The sequence below is a fragment of the Trichechus manatus genome, unplaced genomic scaffold (assembly GCF_000243295.1).
Source record: "Trichechus manatus latirostris isolate Lorelei unplaced genomic scaffold, TriManLat1.0 scaffold00046, whole genome shotgun sequence".
Classification (NCBI taxonomy): Eukaryota; Metazoa; Chordata; class Mammalia; order Sirenia; family Trichechidae; genus Trichechus; species Trichechus manatus.
The window spans coordinates 5,912,577-5,928,889 of record NW_004443982.1 but is presented as its reverse complement, the minus strand read 5'-3'; the positions used below and the strand labels follow the sequence as shown (position 1 = coordinate 5,928,889).

The 16,313-nt window shown below is 41.9% G+C and overlaps 1 protein-coding gene across 2 annotated transcripts; it reads left to right on the top strand.

Annotated features, from left to right (window-relative positions):
• Positions 1–5,367: 5,367 nt before the first annotated feature.
• RGN (regucalcin) lies at positions 5,368–15,475 on the top strand. Of its 2 annotated transcripts, XM_004376904.1 has the most exons (7): positions 5,368–5,401; positions 6,769–6,946; positions 9,879–10,061; positions 11,467–11,682; positions 13,347–13,478; positions 14,022–14,176; positions 15,065–15,475. In XM_004376904.1, the coding sequence occupies exons 2-7, from the start codon at positions 6,784–6,786 to the stop codon at positions 15,113–15,115; spliced, it is 900 nt and encodes a 299-aa protein (XP_004376961.1). In that variant the 5' UTR covers positions 5,368–5,401; positions 6,769–6,783; the 3' UTR covers positions 15,116–15,475. The 2 variants fall into 2 exon arrangements, with proteins under 2 accessions (XP_004376961.1, XP_012411144.1); XM_012555690.1 differs by lacking the exons at positions 5,368–5,401; positions 11,467–11,682 and having other exon boundaries at positions 6,775–6,946; positions 15,065–15,468.
• Positions 15,476–16,313: the final 838 nt, after the last annotated feature.

The window sequence follows — 16,313 nt, the reverse complement described above, 5'->3', positions numbered from 1 at the left end:
GTACCCTCGGAGAACTCATAATGTAGCAGGAAAGACAACAAACCACCAGTTCTCAATCAGTGTGATGAGTATCATAAAAGGTAAAAACAGGATGCTATAAGAGTGATACGTCAGAGAGCCAGATGGGTCAGTGAAGGCTTCCTGGGGGAAGGGACCCTCACCTGAGTCTCAGGTAGCAGTTAGCCTCATGCAGAGGTAGAGGAGAATTCGTGAGAGGAGAAAAGATTTCTAGGCAGAGGGAGAGTAGCAAGTTCAAAGGCAAGAAGCTTGTGGCTTGACCAAAAGCTGCAAGCTGCTTCAAACAACTAAAGTCAAGAAGGGATTCTTCAGCGAATTTGCAAAAATAAGTGCCAGATTGTAAAGGGCCTTGTATGCTCTTGAGTCCATTAGAGGGTGGTATGATTAGGTTGTATGTTATAAAGATTCACTTTCAATAACCGCATATCGTAATGAAAGTTAACACACTGACTTTGCCTCCAGATACTGACAAGGATACAGCATCACTTTTTTAGTATTGCCAAAAGGGCATAACCTGAATTAACCACGAGGAAATTTCAAATAGTCCCAAGTTAAGGGACATTCTACATTTTGTACTCTTCAAAAATATCGGTGACATGACACAAAGAGAGGCTCTTAACTGTTCCTGGTTAAAGGAGACTCCAAAAAACCAAACCCATTGCCTTCGAGTCCGACTCATAGTCGTGACCCTGTAGGACAGAGTATAAGTGCCCCATAGGGTTTCCAAGGCTGTGATCTTTTCGGAAACAGACTGCCACATCTTTCTCCCTCAGAGCAACTGGTGTGTTCGGACCCCCAGCCTTACGCTTAGCAGCCAAACGCTTAACCGCTGCGCCACCAGAGCTCCTTTAAAGGAGACTAAACACAGCTAAATGCACTGCTTTACTTGAGAAGGAAAAACATTTCTTTTGTTATAAAAGGACATTAGTGGGACAATTGGCAAAATTTGAATAAGGTCTGTAAATTAGACAATAATGTATCAGTGTTAATTGCCTGATTTTGATAATCATGCTATGATTGTATAAGAGAATGTCCTTGTTTTCAGGGAATGCACACTAAGTATTTAGGGGTAAAGGAGTATCATTTCTGCAGCTTACTTCACAAACTGTTCAGGAAAAACCAAAAGATAAAGCAAATGAGGTAAACTGTTAACATTTCAGGAATCTGGGTGAAAGGAAATTATGAATCCTTTGTATTTTGCAACTTTTTTGTAAAACTGAATTATTTTCAAAAAAAAGTTACCCCTTCCCCACAAAAAATAAAAGCATATAGTTGAACAACCTCTATGTGTCAGCACAGTGGTGGGACCTGGGGAGGTGAGAGCGAATAAGACACATCCCCTGCCCTATAGGATTCATGGTCCAGCAGGTCATTTTGGCAGCAGATCCAAATGAGTGAGATGGGGTCTCCAGGGAGATGACCATTACAACAATCTGGGCAAGCAATGGGGAAGGCCTGAACTAAGGCAGTGCCAATATTGTTGGAAGGGACAGTTTCTATGATCTGGTGACTAATTGGACTTGAGTTAGGGAACAGAAGTCTGGTGAGATATCCTGGCTTCTTGCAAAGGTCCATTGGTTGGACCATTGCCCCATTCACCAAGATAAAGTGCACAGGAGGTTTGTGGAGAATAATGATAAATTTGGTTTTGGACAGCTCAGTGGTGCTGCTGAGGAGAAAGTTTGATCTACAGGCCTGTAGCTTGGGGGAGAGATCTGGGCCTAGATACAGTTTGGGGAGTTATCAGCGTTAAGGTGGAGGAGACCATGGGATAGGAACAGACTGCTTAGCGAGAGGGCACAACTGAAGCCCATCTTGGGGCAGGGGGACGCATAGCAGTCCCACTCTTTGACTCACCCAAGGAAGTATCTATGTCCATTTCCTTCAAGTTATTATTTTTCTACTGATGGCTTGGGCTATTTGTCAGATGTTTCCTAGCTGGATGTGTGACTTTGGGAGTCTCTTCACTTTGTAGGGAGCCCTGGTGGCACAGTGGTTAAGAGCAATGGCTGCTAACCAAAAAAGGTCAACAGTTTGAATCCACCAGCCACTCCTTGGAAACCATATGGGGCAGTTCTACTCTGTCCTATAGGGTCGCTGTAAGTCAGAATCGACTCGATGGCAATGGTTTGGTTTTTTGTTTTTTTTCACTTTGTAGACTGTGTTTTCCCATCTATAAATGGAGATATGGGAGAGTAGTTTTCTTAAGTACCTTACAGGGCGAAGGGAAAATAAATGAGGCCGTAAATGCCAATTATTCTGAGTTACTAAGCTGAAACTTTGAGTTGAAATTGTTCCAACCCTCTCCTGCTTGCCTCAAGTTTTCTTTTGTCTTTGGTTACTGGTTTCTGGCCATTCTTCCTTAGTGAATTGAAAGGCACAAGCAGTCTATGTAGTGGTGGATTATCCAATAAGCAAGGTAAGCACGATGCTTACCTTGCTTACCAGATCATTGTTCACTACAGATTAGTAAGTAAGCACAAGTAAGCCTGTACTTACCTTGTTTACTGGGTCATCCACCCCTGTCAGGGATTGTACATTTAAAAAGAGGCTTTGACTTATTAAGAAAATATTCTGCATCCTACTTTGGTGAGTGACGTCTGGGGTCTTAAAAGCTTGCAAGCGGCCATCTAAGATGCATCAATTGGTCCCAACCCACTTGGAGTAAAGGAGAATGAAGAACACCAAAGACACAAGGAAAGTATTAGTCCAAGAGACAGAAAGGGCCACATAAACCAGAGACTTCATCAGCCTGAGGCCAGAAAAACTAGATGGTGCATGGCTACCACCAATGACCGCCCTGCCAGGGAACACAACAGAGTCCCTGATGGAGCAGGAGAAAGGTGGGGTGCAGAACTCAAATTCTAGTAAGAAGACCAGACTTAATGGTCTGAATGAGACTGGAGGAACCCTGGAAAGCATGGCCCCCAGATTCTCTATCAGTCCAGAACTAAAACAATTTCTGAGGCCAACTCTTCAGACAGGGATTGGACTGGACTGTGGGACATAAAGTGATACTCGTGAGGAGTGTGCCTCTTAGCTCAAGTAGATACAAGAGACTAAATGGGTAGCTTCTGTCCGGAGGTGAGATGGGAAGGCAGAGAGTGTTAGGAGCTGGTTTAATGGACATGGGGAATCAGGGGTGGAAAGGAGGAGTGTGCTGTCACAGTATGGGGAGAGCAATTAGGGTCACATAACAATGTATGTATAAATTTTTGTATGGGAGACTAACTTGAAATGTAAGCTTCATTTAAACTACAACAATAAACAAAAAAAAATAAAAATAAAAAGAGGCTTTGATTCTGCAGGAAGTTGCTGTGGAGTTAGAAGAGAGATGCAAGCCATACCTAGAAGCAGAATCTTTGATATGGTGAAAAAATGTGAAATTGCTCACTACAGATGATCTGATAAGCAAGGTAAGCACCATGCTTAAGCACGGTAAGCAGGGTGCTTACCTTGCCTATTGGATAACCTGTCCCTGGGTCTGTGATCAGCTGCTAACCGGAAGGTTGGCAGTTCCAACCCATCCAGTGGTTCTGTGGAAGAAAGGCCTGGCGATCCGCTTCTATAAGGGTTACAGCCAAGAATACCCTATGGGACAGTTCTACTCTATAAACACGTGGGGTCGCCATGAGTCAGAATCAACTCCACAGCAGCAGGTTTGTATTTTTGTGGTTAAAGGGTTTTATGATAGTCCAGATGGCAAGGAATGGGACACTAGATTGAGAGATATAATGAGGTAATACAGACCTTGGATTCAATGTTGGTGGTGGTGGTTGTGTGCCATCAAGTGGATTCTGACTCATAGCTACCCTACAGGACAGAGTAGAGCTGCCCCATAGGGTCTCCTAGGCTGTAATATTTGTGGGAGCAGATAGCCAGGTCTTTTCTCCCACAGAGCAGCTGGTGGGTTTGAAACACCAACCTTTCAGTTAGTAGCCGAGCTCTTAACCATTGTGCCACCAGGGCTCTTGGATTCAATACATACAATAAAATGCGCAAAACTCAAGTATACCATTGAGCTCGGCTGCTAACCAAAAAATCGGCAGTTCAAATCCACCAGCCGCTCCTTGGAAACTCTATGGAGCAGTTCTACTCTGTCCTCTAGGGTAGCTATGAATCGGAATCCACTCGACGGCAACACGTTTGGTTTATTTATTTATTTATTGTTTACACCTATGAAACGCAAACCTCCATCAAGATATAGAACATTTCCATCACCCCAGAAAGTTCCCTTACTCCCCTTCCCAGTTAATCCTTGCCCCATTTCCCCAGGAGCAACCACCATTCAGTTTTTCTCCCACCCTTAAAGTTAAAAAAAAATGTTTTAAATGTATGAGTTATTTAGAGAAAGTATGGGTGGTCAGGTGGCATGACTAGAATGTGAAGCTGAGTGCTGCTTGGAGTCGTTTAGTCCACATGATTTTAAAATCAAATCAGATCAGGCCCTTCCTCCTCCACCGCCAAAAACATTTTGCAAGGGTTGGCCTCCAGCCATCAGAGTCTTCCAGATTAAGGAAAGGGAGTGTTCAAACAGACCGTTACAATCTCAGTTAGGCATTTTAACTTTTTTTTTTTTAAGTAGGAGATAAACTTTAGATATCGGTCCAAACTCCAAAGTTTGGTTCACTGGGCCACAGTCCTCTGCCCCCAGGTGGCCTTGCAGGATTATTCCAGCCGCGTGAGAAGGGGTGCAGCAGCATTGGGGGAGGGCTGTGGGTGGAGACAGGGGCAGATTATCCAATAAGCAAGGAAAACACGGTACTTACTTTACTTACCAGATCATCTGTAGTGAACAACTCTACATTTTTTCAACAAAGATTCTGCTTCTAGATAAGGGTGGCATCTGTCTCCCAACCTCACAGCACCTTCCTACAGAATCAAAGCCTCTTTTTAAATTTACAATTCCTGACAGGGGCGGATGACCCAGTAAACCAGGTTTATGTGTGTTTATTTACTAATCTGTAGTGAACAATTTCAGATGGGTTTCACCACATCTTTGGATAATCCGCGGTTGGGTGGGGGGAGGAGAGGGAGTACCAGCCCGTCCCCCCCACCTGCGGCCCTCTCTCCGCCCAGCTGTGGTGTCCGTTTCTCCTCCCTGCGCTCTGCTGCCTGACCTTTGAGCCGCCCTAGAAGTCGCCAACCCGTTCAGTGCCCGGGTAGGGCCAGCCTCCCCGCTCCTGCCCTGGAGAGGAAAGGCGCCGGCTACAGCCAAGCAAGACCCGCTCGGCTCTGTCTTCTGGCCAGGGGTAGCTGGAAGGAGAGCGACTTCCTCCTGCCCACCTGGGGTCTCGGGCCCCGCGCCAGCCAGGAGGTGGGCTCCACCCTCAGTTGCAGCTGCAGTGGCGATACCGGATTGTGCGGCCCCTCACCTGCACAGGTACCCGAGATGTGCCGCAGGCGCCTGACGCCCCATCCCCGCCCCGCTTTCGGCCACAGCCCCTTCTCGGGCCGCGCTCTCTGGAGCCCGGGCAGAAATGGGACATTTGCCAGCCCCTGGCTTGCACGACTGAGCGTGGGGTTAAAAATCGCTATTGCAAAAGTCATGCGTCTGATCTTGGTCCTTGTCTAACATTGATAACAAGAAGGCCTTTGGTGACTGTGTCAATTTTTAACAAACAATAAACATTCCAAATGCTGCAACGCTGACAGTATTTGAGGCTGATTTGAGCTGTATGCATACGTGTTTCTAAAAAAAAAATTATTGAAGGAAAATATTAAACCAAATATTATTTTCCTTTTTTTTCCCCTTTATCATTCATTTGCCCACGTGTGTGTGGGACCACTTACTTCAAAGCAGATCACTGCCCTAGAAGAAGGATGAAGATGCAGGCAATTTTTTATCTGTAACCTACTCAGGGAAGTTTTGGAAAGGAGAGAAGACTCAAAAGTTGCCTGTTTTTCCTTTTCCTCTCCCACGTGGATTTTTTAGGTAATGTTTGTTGCTGCTTCTGATAGTTTTTTGTTTTGTTTTGTTTTTCCTCCCAGTTCACTGGTCACAGTCTCTAGCCTAAAGTCCCAGCATAGAATGTGGAGTTCAAGACTCCTTGCCAAACTGGCACAGTGCCTTCCTAGGCAGCAAAAAATAGCAGAGGGGCTGTCAATTCTGAAACGGTACCCAGACATGGCCCTTCCTCCAACCTATGGCATTGTCTGAATTTGAAAATGGATGTTAGTTCTGATTAGATGTGTTATCACTGGTTGAACATATTTCTAAAAATGCAGTTCTGGATTTAAAATGGTCAGGAACGCCCTAGTGGTAGGTGGGAGAAGGGAATCAACAGATGGGCAGGGCTGCAGGAGAAGGTGATCTGCAGACGCCCAGAGGGGCCACCAATGAGGGAGCCGCCCGCCCCCAGACGGGCCTTGGGGGCTAAGGTGCAGGCATAAAGGGCAGCCTTACATTGTCTGAACCACTCATTCTCTGAGGGTCAGCCACGCCAAAGTGTGGGTGTTGGAGTGGGACTTCCCCACCGCCCCGCTTTTTTAAAGGTTGCTTTAAAAAATATATCACTGGTAAGTTGCCTGAAGATGTCTCATACTATCTTCTTTCAGCATTTTTTTCTTTTTCATGCATGTCTCTCTTGGCACATTGCATAGCTTATCTTGTTCTGCTTTTGCAAAACCAGCCTTTCCAGTTCTAATAAAATAGTCTGTATTGGGATCTTACCAGGGTGTTAAGCCAGGTGTTTCGCTTAATTTGTTCCATCAGATTACATTTCATTTTATCTCTGTTACCTTCAGTAGATTTCCAGCCTGACAATGTCTTCCATTAAGATTGAGTGTGTTTTGCCAAAGAACTGCCGGTGCGGTGAGTCTCCAGTGTGGGAGGAAACATTCAACTCTCTGCTCTTTGTAGATATTCCTGCAAAAACGGTTTTCCGGTGGAATTCACTTACCAAACAAGTACAGCAAGTGACCTTGGGTAAGGATGAAGGCTGTGGTCTTTTCTTCATAGACAGCTATCTCCTCCCAGTGGAGGGACAGTCACCCAGTGTTTGCCATTCCCCCTGAGATCTTCTTGTCCAACCATACTCAGTATGCTTTAAAAATTTTGGGTGGTTAAGCAATCTGTCTGCACTCCGTGTACTCCCACTTTGATCCAGGAGTAAATTATGGATGGTCATTACTTTCCTCCTCCTTTGTGGATGAGGGGCAGCATTCCCAACTGTTTTTGGATGACAAGACACTATGGTATCTTTCCTTAACAACTTTAGATAACAACATTGAAAGCTGTAGAACCGGTTGGTGGCACAGTAAAAGCTATTTACCCTGGGTCAAGCTAAGACCTTACTTTTCAAGAAAATGACAGGTATATCGCTTCTTTAAATGTGAAAAGAAGAGCTTCTGGACTTATAAAGCATCAACCAGGGACTATCTGTTGAGTGTACAAAAAAGGATTCATAACTAAAATTCAAGTGCATTTGAGTATAATTCAGTTTATGACCATGTGCTTTCCCAGAGGGGCGGTTTATCAGATTCTATGGCCCAAGGGAATGAGCTTGATTTGATTAGTGACAGAGGAAGAAGTTCCTTGGTTTCACTATTGTGGGCGTGGGAAGGGATAACAGGAATTCCCATAACCTTGAACTGGGGACCATAAACTTTTTTTTTTTTTGAATGAGAGGGAACTTTTTAATTCTGCCAGGGTTGTGACTGTGACTGGAAGGCAAAGTGACTGTGACCTTTGTGGTCAGAGTGGGGAAGGAGCCATTGCCTTCTCTAGTCTCTTTCCCAGCACTCACACACGCCTACCCCTGCTCTGTTGTTGCTGTTGCCCCTGGCTCCTGGCGACCCCATGCACAAGGAAATAAAACTGCCACCTAGCCCTACACCATCCCCATGGTCAGTTGCTGATCAGACAGTTGTGATCCATGGGGTTTTTTTCTTTTTTGTGAAAATATATACAACAAAACATATGCCAATTCAACAATTTCTACATGTATCATTCAGTGACATTGATTACATTCTTGAAGTTGTGCAACCATTCTCGCTATCCTTTACCAAATTATTCCACCACTGTTAACATAAACCCAATGCCCCCTAAGCAAAAATTCCCACTGTCCCCCTCCCTCCCACCTCTGGTAACTACTAATAACCTTTGGTTTCTATATATTTGGTTATTTCATATAAGTGAGATAATACAGTATTTGTCCTTTTGTGACTGACTTATTTCACTCAGCAAAATATTTTCAAGGTACATGTTGTGGCGTGCATCAGAACTTCATTTCTCTTTATGACTGAGTAATATTGAGCCATAGGGTTTTCACTGGCTGATTTTCGGGAGTAGATTGCTAGACCTTTCTTCCTAGTCTGTCTTAGACTGGAAGCTCCGCTGAAACACATTCAGCATCATAGCAACGTGCAAGTCTCCACTGACAGACAGGTGGTAACTGCCCATGAGGTGTATTGGCTGGGAATCAAACCTGGGTCTTCCCCATGGAAGGTGAGAATTCTACCACTGAACCACCACTGCTCTACAAAGCCCCCCAAAAACATGGAAAGGGCTTGTGGGGTCAGCAGTAGCTTGGAAAGCTAACAAGAGGAGCAGGTCCCAGGCCACAGGTGATGAGAGTGAAACCCTCCTGTTAGTGTCCCATGCATTCCCTGGGACCCTCAATGGCTCAAATCAACTTCCAAGCTACTCCCAGAGTACCCAGTACGTTGCACTGAATAGGTGCTTAGGAAATGTCTTCAAAGTAAATTCTGATAAATTTATTTCCTGTGACTACTCACCACAGTAGTCAATCTCTCCACTTAAAAAAAGAAAGTTTTCTTATACATGGAAAAATATTAAACCCAGAAAACTTATAAAATTTTAAAAAAAATAGTAATATAATGAAGAGATGCATCTACATTTCTATTTATTGCTTTTACCATGTCTACTTCCAAAAAGGATTTGAGAAACAATTTTCAATTGAATACGTATAAAATAGGGCTCCTTACAAAAGGCAAGCCCTTTATTGGAGGGAAGGTCCTTGGGTGGTGCAAACAGTTTGCGCTTGACTACAAACCGAAAGGTTAGTGGTTTGAGCCCACAGTGGCACCATGGAAGAAAGGCCTGGTGATCTGCTTCCATAAATATTATAGCCAAGAAAATCATACACATGATGGGGTTGGAATTGACTAGTTGGCAACAGTTTTGGTGTTTTGTTTTGTATTGGAGTGGGAGAAAGGTATTCACAAAACCTAGTTGCTGTAACTAAACACAATTTTGTGTGTCTGAATTTTCCTGGAGGTCAGGCAAATTGAGCATCTCTGAGTTGCTCTGGCTATCCCTAGCTTAGGAACCCCTCCTCTGAACTTGATACATTCCTCTATTGGGCCTCCTGTCTCAATGTATTGTGGCTATATTGTATTATTCTCTGCTTCTCCCGCTTGACTGGGGGCTTCCAGGGGAGTTGGGTTTTATTCACCTTTCTATTCTTGCTGCCCAGAACAGCATACAGAGTTCATGCTCAACAAATACATACTCGGTTATGTATCTCTCAAGGAGCTCTGGTGGCACCGTGGTTAAGCACTCAGCTGCTAACCAGGTAGCGGTTCAAACCCATCAGCCCCTCCACAGGAGAAAGATGTGGCAGTCTGCTCCTGTAAAGATTATGGCCTTGGAAACCCTATAGCGTAGTTTTGTTCTGTCCTATAGAGTCGCTATGAGTCGGAATCCACTCAAAGGCAAGGAGTTTGGTTTTTTTGGTTTATGTAGCTCTCACTATTCAACAGAAGGAAAATAGCACTCCCACTGTTGAAAGAGCTAGACTCCTTCTCTAAAAGATGCCAGGTGGGTGATGGCCTCCGCGTGCTGCTTGGCTACTGGCCCGCTTGCTGCATTCTGACTGCTGCATTTGCCTTTCTAGATGCCCCCGTCAGCTCTGTGGCCCTTCGCCAGTCAGGAGGCTATGTCGCCACAGTTGGAACAAAGTTCTGTGCTTTGAACTGGGAAGATCAGTCAACAGTTGTCTTGGCCACGGTGGATAAAGACAAGAAAAACAATCGATTCAATGATGGGAAGGTAGATCCTGCTGGGAGATACTTTGCTGGTACGATTTCTCTTTTACTGAGCTTTGGAGGAAGCCATAATATGACTAATAAAGGGCTCACTGCTATAGTGGTAAAAGCATATCGCTTTTTATAAAAATGAGAAAATCTTCCTAGGTATCCATTTCAATTTCTGTCTCTAGCAAAGACTAATATGTACGGTAGTTTTGTAGTTTAAATAAGTTTTAAATAACAACGGTTCTGTGTTGTTGATGATGTTGAAATTAGAAATAATTTCAAATTTACAGAAAAAATGGAAGACTAGTATGAACAACACCTGAATACCCTGTACCTAGATTCACCTATTGTTAACATTTTGTTCCCTTTGCTTTATCGTTTGCACTCTGTATGTGTGTGTGTGTATTTAAAAATGGAGTCTCTGGATGATCCAAAAGGTTAACACACTTGGCAGCTAACCAAAAAGTTAGAAGTTTGAGTCCACTGGTAAGCACCTTGGAAGAAAGGCCTGGCAATCTACTTCCAAAAAATCAGCTAATTCGAATCAGAACCATGCATATGCAAGTCCAGGATGAGCCCAGGAGATCATAAACAGCTTTATGGGGTTGCTTTTCTGAGCTCCTCCCTCTCCACTCTCTCCTGGTACTTTCCAGTTCCTTGGAGTACCCTTTTCATTTCTTCAGCCAGAAACCACCCACGTCTATGATTGTGCTGCCTCTGGGCCATGCAGCAAGAGGACACAGAGAGAAAATATAAAAGCAACAGTTTGGCTCTGCCCTTTTGGAGCTGCAGCTTCACCAAAAGGAGAAGAGGCTTTGGCTCCTGTTGTTTCCTGTTGCCGTCCACCTCTCTACTGTTTCTACCCTGATACAGAATTGCCTGGGTACTGGTGTTTGTAAAAATGGAGAGTGAAAAAATGAGGGATTTCCCCCACTCTCTCTGAGCTTCAGGAATTTCCTTTTCTGCTTCTTGAGCCAGATCTAGAGAATTTCTCTTGGATCTCTCTCTGTCTGCACCACACGGCTCACTTCTGGGTTTCAAGCTGCATTGAGTTCAGGCCTGGAGATACTAGAGGAGAAAATGGTGAACTCACCACCAGTTTGGTGGTATTTCAAATTCTGGTGTTCTTCCCTGATCCACCTGCTGATATTACTTTTCAGAGTTCTCACATAGCTGTGCCATGCATTCTGTCTAGGTCCTATGGTTGTGTTTAGTGGGAGAGTAAGGCTGGTGTGGGTTTACTCCATCTTAGCTGGAACAGAACCTCTCATTATAGTTTTAATTTGATTTGCAAGGTAGTTATCATTAAAAAAAAATTAGGATCCAGATTGGAATTGTATAATAATTTTCTTGATTTAAACACTGGAAAGGATCCTTCGAGAGAAAAAATTGTGTAGTGCATGGGGCAAGATGCATGGGGCTGAGCTCAGTGCTCTTTGGTTTTTGTAGGCACCATGGCTGAGGAAACAGCCCCAGCAGTTCTTGAACGGCACCAAGGGTCCCTGTACTCCCTCTTTGCTAACCACCATGTGGAAAAGTACTTTGACCAGGTGGACATCTCCAATGGTTTGGATTGGTCCCTAGACCACAAAATCTTCTATTACATCGACAGCCTATCCTACTCTGTGGATGCCTTTGACTATGACCTGCAGACAGGACAGATATGTATGTATTTTTGAAATTATTTTTATCAATACCGCCGGTATTTTTTTATATGTGTGTGACTAGTAAGCCACCTCTCCTCAACCCCAAGTGAAAAAGCCCTTCTTTGTCAAATAGAGAGCTTTCCAATGCTATTATTCCAATGTAGGCATTATGACAGAGACTTGACTCTGCTGCCAATCAAATCATGGCCCTCAGCACAACTAAACATGGCCATAGTTGGTGGCGCAGTGGTTAAGAGTTCGGCTGGTAACCAAAAAGGTTGGCAGTTCAAATCTACCTTGGAAACCCTATGAGACAGTTGTACTCTGTCCTTAGGGTCGCTATGAGTCAGAATTGACTTGACGGCAACAGATTTGGTTTGGTTTTTGCCCTAATATGGTTACATCCTTAATCTCCTTTCTTGCCACCAGCACCAGAAAGGAGCTCACTGTAAAGTGGATCCTGCTCTATCAGGAGGTTCCTAAAGACATAATATACAGCAGAATGGGATAAAAGAGCAGAAAATTAGAATTTTGGGTTGATATTTCTTAATTTGTATTTTAGTTAACTGCAGGCAAGTACTCAGAAACAAATTAACAGCCTTTCAAAATGGAGAAATAAAAAAAAAAGTGCTTGCAGTTCAGCTCCATCAATGTGCTTAAAATGAACCATGGTTAGAAAGTGGGAGAGAAGGAATTATTTAGCAGAATTTAGAAGGGAGTACTTCGAAGCTGTTTCATGAAGTGTACCTAACCAAAAAGGCAAAAACCTTGAAAAAATCACAAGCCACTTCATGCAGATTTAATCAGGGGCAAAATATTCCAGTATGCTGCTCTTTTTTATGACAGTTTTTACACATTTTACTTACACAAGGTTTTAACGTTTTTTTCCATCATACCTCAATCTGATTACTGTGGTGACCTGGGTTTTATAATGTAGGGTTCCTCTGGATTTTTATTTTATTTTATTTTATTGTGGTAAAATAGATATTATAAAAACTTTGCCATTTTAACCATGTTGTGCAACCATCACCTCTGCATTTTGATGTTTGTTTTTTCTATACTATGAGTCCCCTTTTAAGGCCAGTCAGCTGGTTTCAGAATGTCCCTCCTTTTGGAAATGAGCGCTTCTAATACTTAGTTTTCATAAGGTCTGGAGCATTCATTCAGGCAGAATAAGAACTCACACATTGTACTAGTTATTGTGCTTGAACTGTTCCCGTGGCCATTAATTGCCCCTCTACATCTTGGAGTTAATCAGGTAAGCATTTTTGTGACTAAAACAGCAAAAATGTATCCACAGACTGAAGTTTATCTGAGATGGGCATGCAAGGGCTTCAAGTTCAGGTCAGCCTCAAAAGAACTCTGGATATTTTAGTGAAGATTCTGTTTTCTTTTTTCTCTTCTCCTTTATAAGCCTTTGACAGACATGTTTGTGCCCAAACCAAAGAGAGTGAATCCAACCCAAATCATGTGGGAAAGAGTCTTTGTTGAGGGGTGCCCACTCATGTTTCTGGACATTTTTGATTTAGAGTTAGGAATCCTTCCGAACATCCCATCTGTGGTGCCCACATGCCTGATATTGGATAAGCCGAAGTGATCAGTATCTATGATCAGCTTGAGGCCTCACTATTTGACACTCAGTATTGAGTGGCCTGTTTTTTGTTTGTTTTGTTTTTACCATAGTCAACCGCCGAAGTGTTTACAAGTTGGAGAAAGAAGAACAAATCCCAGATGGAATGTGTATCGATGCTGAGGGGAAGCTTTGGGTGGCCTGTTACAATGGAGGAAGAGTGATTCGTTTAGATCCTGAGACAGGTAGGCCCACAGCAAAATGAAAAGTCCTTGCTATGTCTAGAAAACACCAGACAGTAGCGACTCAAGAAACCTTATTACTAATGAAGTTGGGGATATATTCAAAGGTTTCGATCGGATGATTTTGGATAAAGCCCAAAGATACAGTCCAAAACTTATAGTCAGAACTTCTTTTCCTGTGGAGATAAGTTTCTTTTATTTTTTTCAGTATTTTTATTGTAGTAAGTGATGAACATATTTAATGATATATATCTATGTATCTCTCTAAATATATAGATAGCTTTTGCCATTTCAACAACCTTCACATGTACAGTTCAGTGACATTAAATATGTTCTTCATGTTGTTCAACCATCACTGTTAACTGTTTGAGATAAGTCTTCTTGCTCAAAATAAATTGTCAGGGAAGGTAGGCTAACTGCATGGATGAATTCTGACCACCAGAGTCTTCTTAGAACTTCCTTATTACTCCCCAGAAGATCCAGAAACATGGCTCAGGTTGGAAATGTGCTAGAACTAATGTTTAAATCAAATATTTGGTTATCTAGGGAAAAGACTCCAAACTGTGAAGTTGCCTGTTGATAAGACAACTTCATGCTGCTTCGGAGGGAAGGATTACTCTGAAATGTATGTGACCTGTGCACGGGATGGAATGGATCCTGAGGCTCTCTTGAGGCAGCCTGAAGCTGGTGGGATTTTCAAGGTGATCTGGCTATTTTATTTTATTTTGGGCATGGGGTAGAGGATCCTGTTAAGTAACTGAGTGATTAGAGCTTTTACACACTGTCAAAACATACATAATTATACAGTGAAACCTGTGAGAGCTGGAACTCTACGGGACTACCTTATTTTTCCAGGTCTCACAAGTTTTCCACCTTTGACAAGGTGCAGTCTCTATTAGTGAAAAATATTTGAGTTTTCCTTCTCTGACAGATTACCACCTTACACAGGTTCTGGCTTTCGCAGGTTTTACTATATTTAACATTTTAAGCTCATCATGCTAGACTCAAAAACTTTTTATTTAGATTTTCTAGATTATAGGTTACCCAAACTCCAGGACTATGTGTTTAGCCTACTTTAAGTACAGTACTTAAAAGATTTTTTTTTGCCTTAAGTAGCATTTGTTGAAATTCTTCAAATTGGTAGAATGAGCTTAGAAAACCAGTGTGTGAAACATGTTTACAAGATCAGTTGATTGTTTTGCTATCACAAGAGATCAAATATTTTCAGGCTTTTAACACAATTTTTGGCAACAAAACAAACACTGATAAAAATCATAGACCTTTTGAGCTGAAAAGAAATGTAGAAATCATCTGACTCAACCCCCTTTCTTAACAGATGGGAAGATGATAGGAAATGGAAAAGAAATAAATTCAGTTTTAAATCCAAGTTAGTTGTAAATAGTTGCTAATTGAATTATTATCTGTGAATCATAAGGTTTGACTATAAACACCTAAGCAAGTAATTCCTTTTTATGATAGGAAATAAAACAAGGATAATAGGTGGCTAAATATATTATTATGAATCATAAAAATGCTTTCAAAGAATACTTGTGAATTACCTTTTACCAAAATTTCTTATTTTTCAACAGATAACTGGCCTCGGGGTCAAAGGAATTTGCCCCTATCCTTATGCAGGATAAGTGACGGGATTTCTTTCCTGCTGGAAGAAACTTTGAAGACAACTAGAATTCTGGGCCTGAGCTCTCAATCTAGTTTAAAAAATGAAGCAATGATATTATTAACAGGCTTAAATTTTTATTTACAATACCTAAAAGATAGAGCATTTTTAACAAGGGGTGATGGGTGGTTTTGATAACACTATAAAGCCTTCTGGAAAAGTTACTATAGAAATGCAAAGAATTGTTCAACTGTTAACCAGCCTCTTGACTCTGCAAACTGCTTGGGAAAAAGGGACCATATCTGTTCTTTATTCTGCATTCCATACATAGTATACTTACAGTTAAAAATAAATAAATAAATAAATAATAGCCTGTTGGTAACTTATTACTCGTATGTTCATTTTTATTTTCATCATAAGCTTGTAAAATATACTGCGATGCTAATCCACCTTGATATATTACTCTTCTGATATGTTATTTTACAAGCTAAAATACTACTGGAGGGTAAGAATTAAACATTGGCAAAATCCACAGTTGCAGCTATCACCTACTGCATGTAGAAGTAGTATATCACTTTGGAAAGAATACTTTTTAAAAAATAGTTTATTGAGCTATAATTGACCTGCACATATTTATTCAATTTGATGTTTGACATATATACACATTTATGAAACCAACACCACAATCAAAATAATAAACATATCCACTCCCCCCAAAACTTTCCTTGTACCCCTTTTGTAATCCTTTTCTTCTGCCCCCTATACACCCACCCAGTTCTATCCCCAGGAAACCACTACTGATCTGTTTTCTGTCACTATAAATGAATTTGAATTTTCTAGAATTTTATGTAAATATAATCCTATAGTATATACCTTGTTGTCTAGCTTCTTTCACTCAGCATAAATATTTTGAGATTCATCCATATAGTTATATATAGCAATAGTGCTTTCCTTCTTAGTGTGGAGTAGTATTCCATTTTGTGGCTATATCCCAATTTGTTTATCCATTGACCTTTTAATGGACATTTGAGCTGTTTCCAATTTTTTGCTATTACAAATAAAGCTTCCATAAACGTTCACATACAAGTCTGTCTTAGTTATCTAGTGCTGCTATAACAGAAATACCACAAGTGAATGGCTTTAACAAAGAGAAATTTATTTTCTCATTCTCAAGTAGGCTAGAAGTCCAAATTCAGGGCATCAGCTCCAGGGGAAGGCTT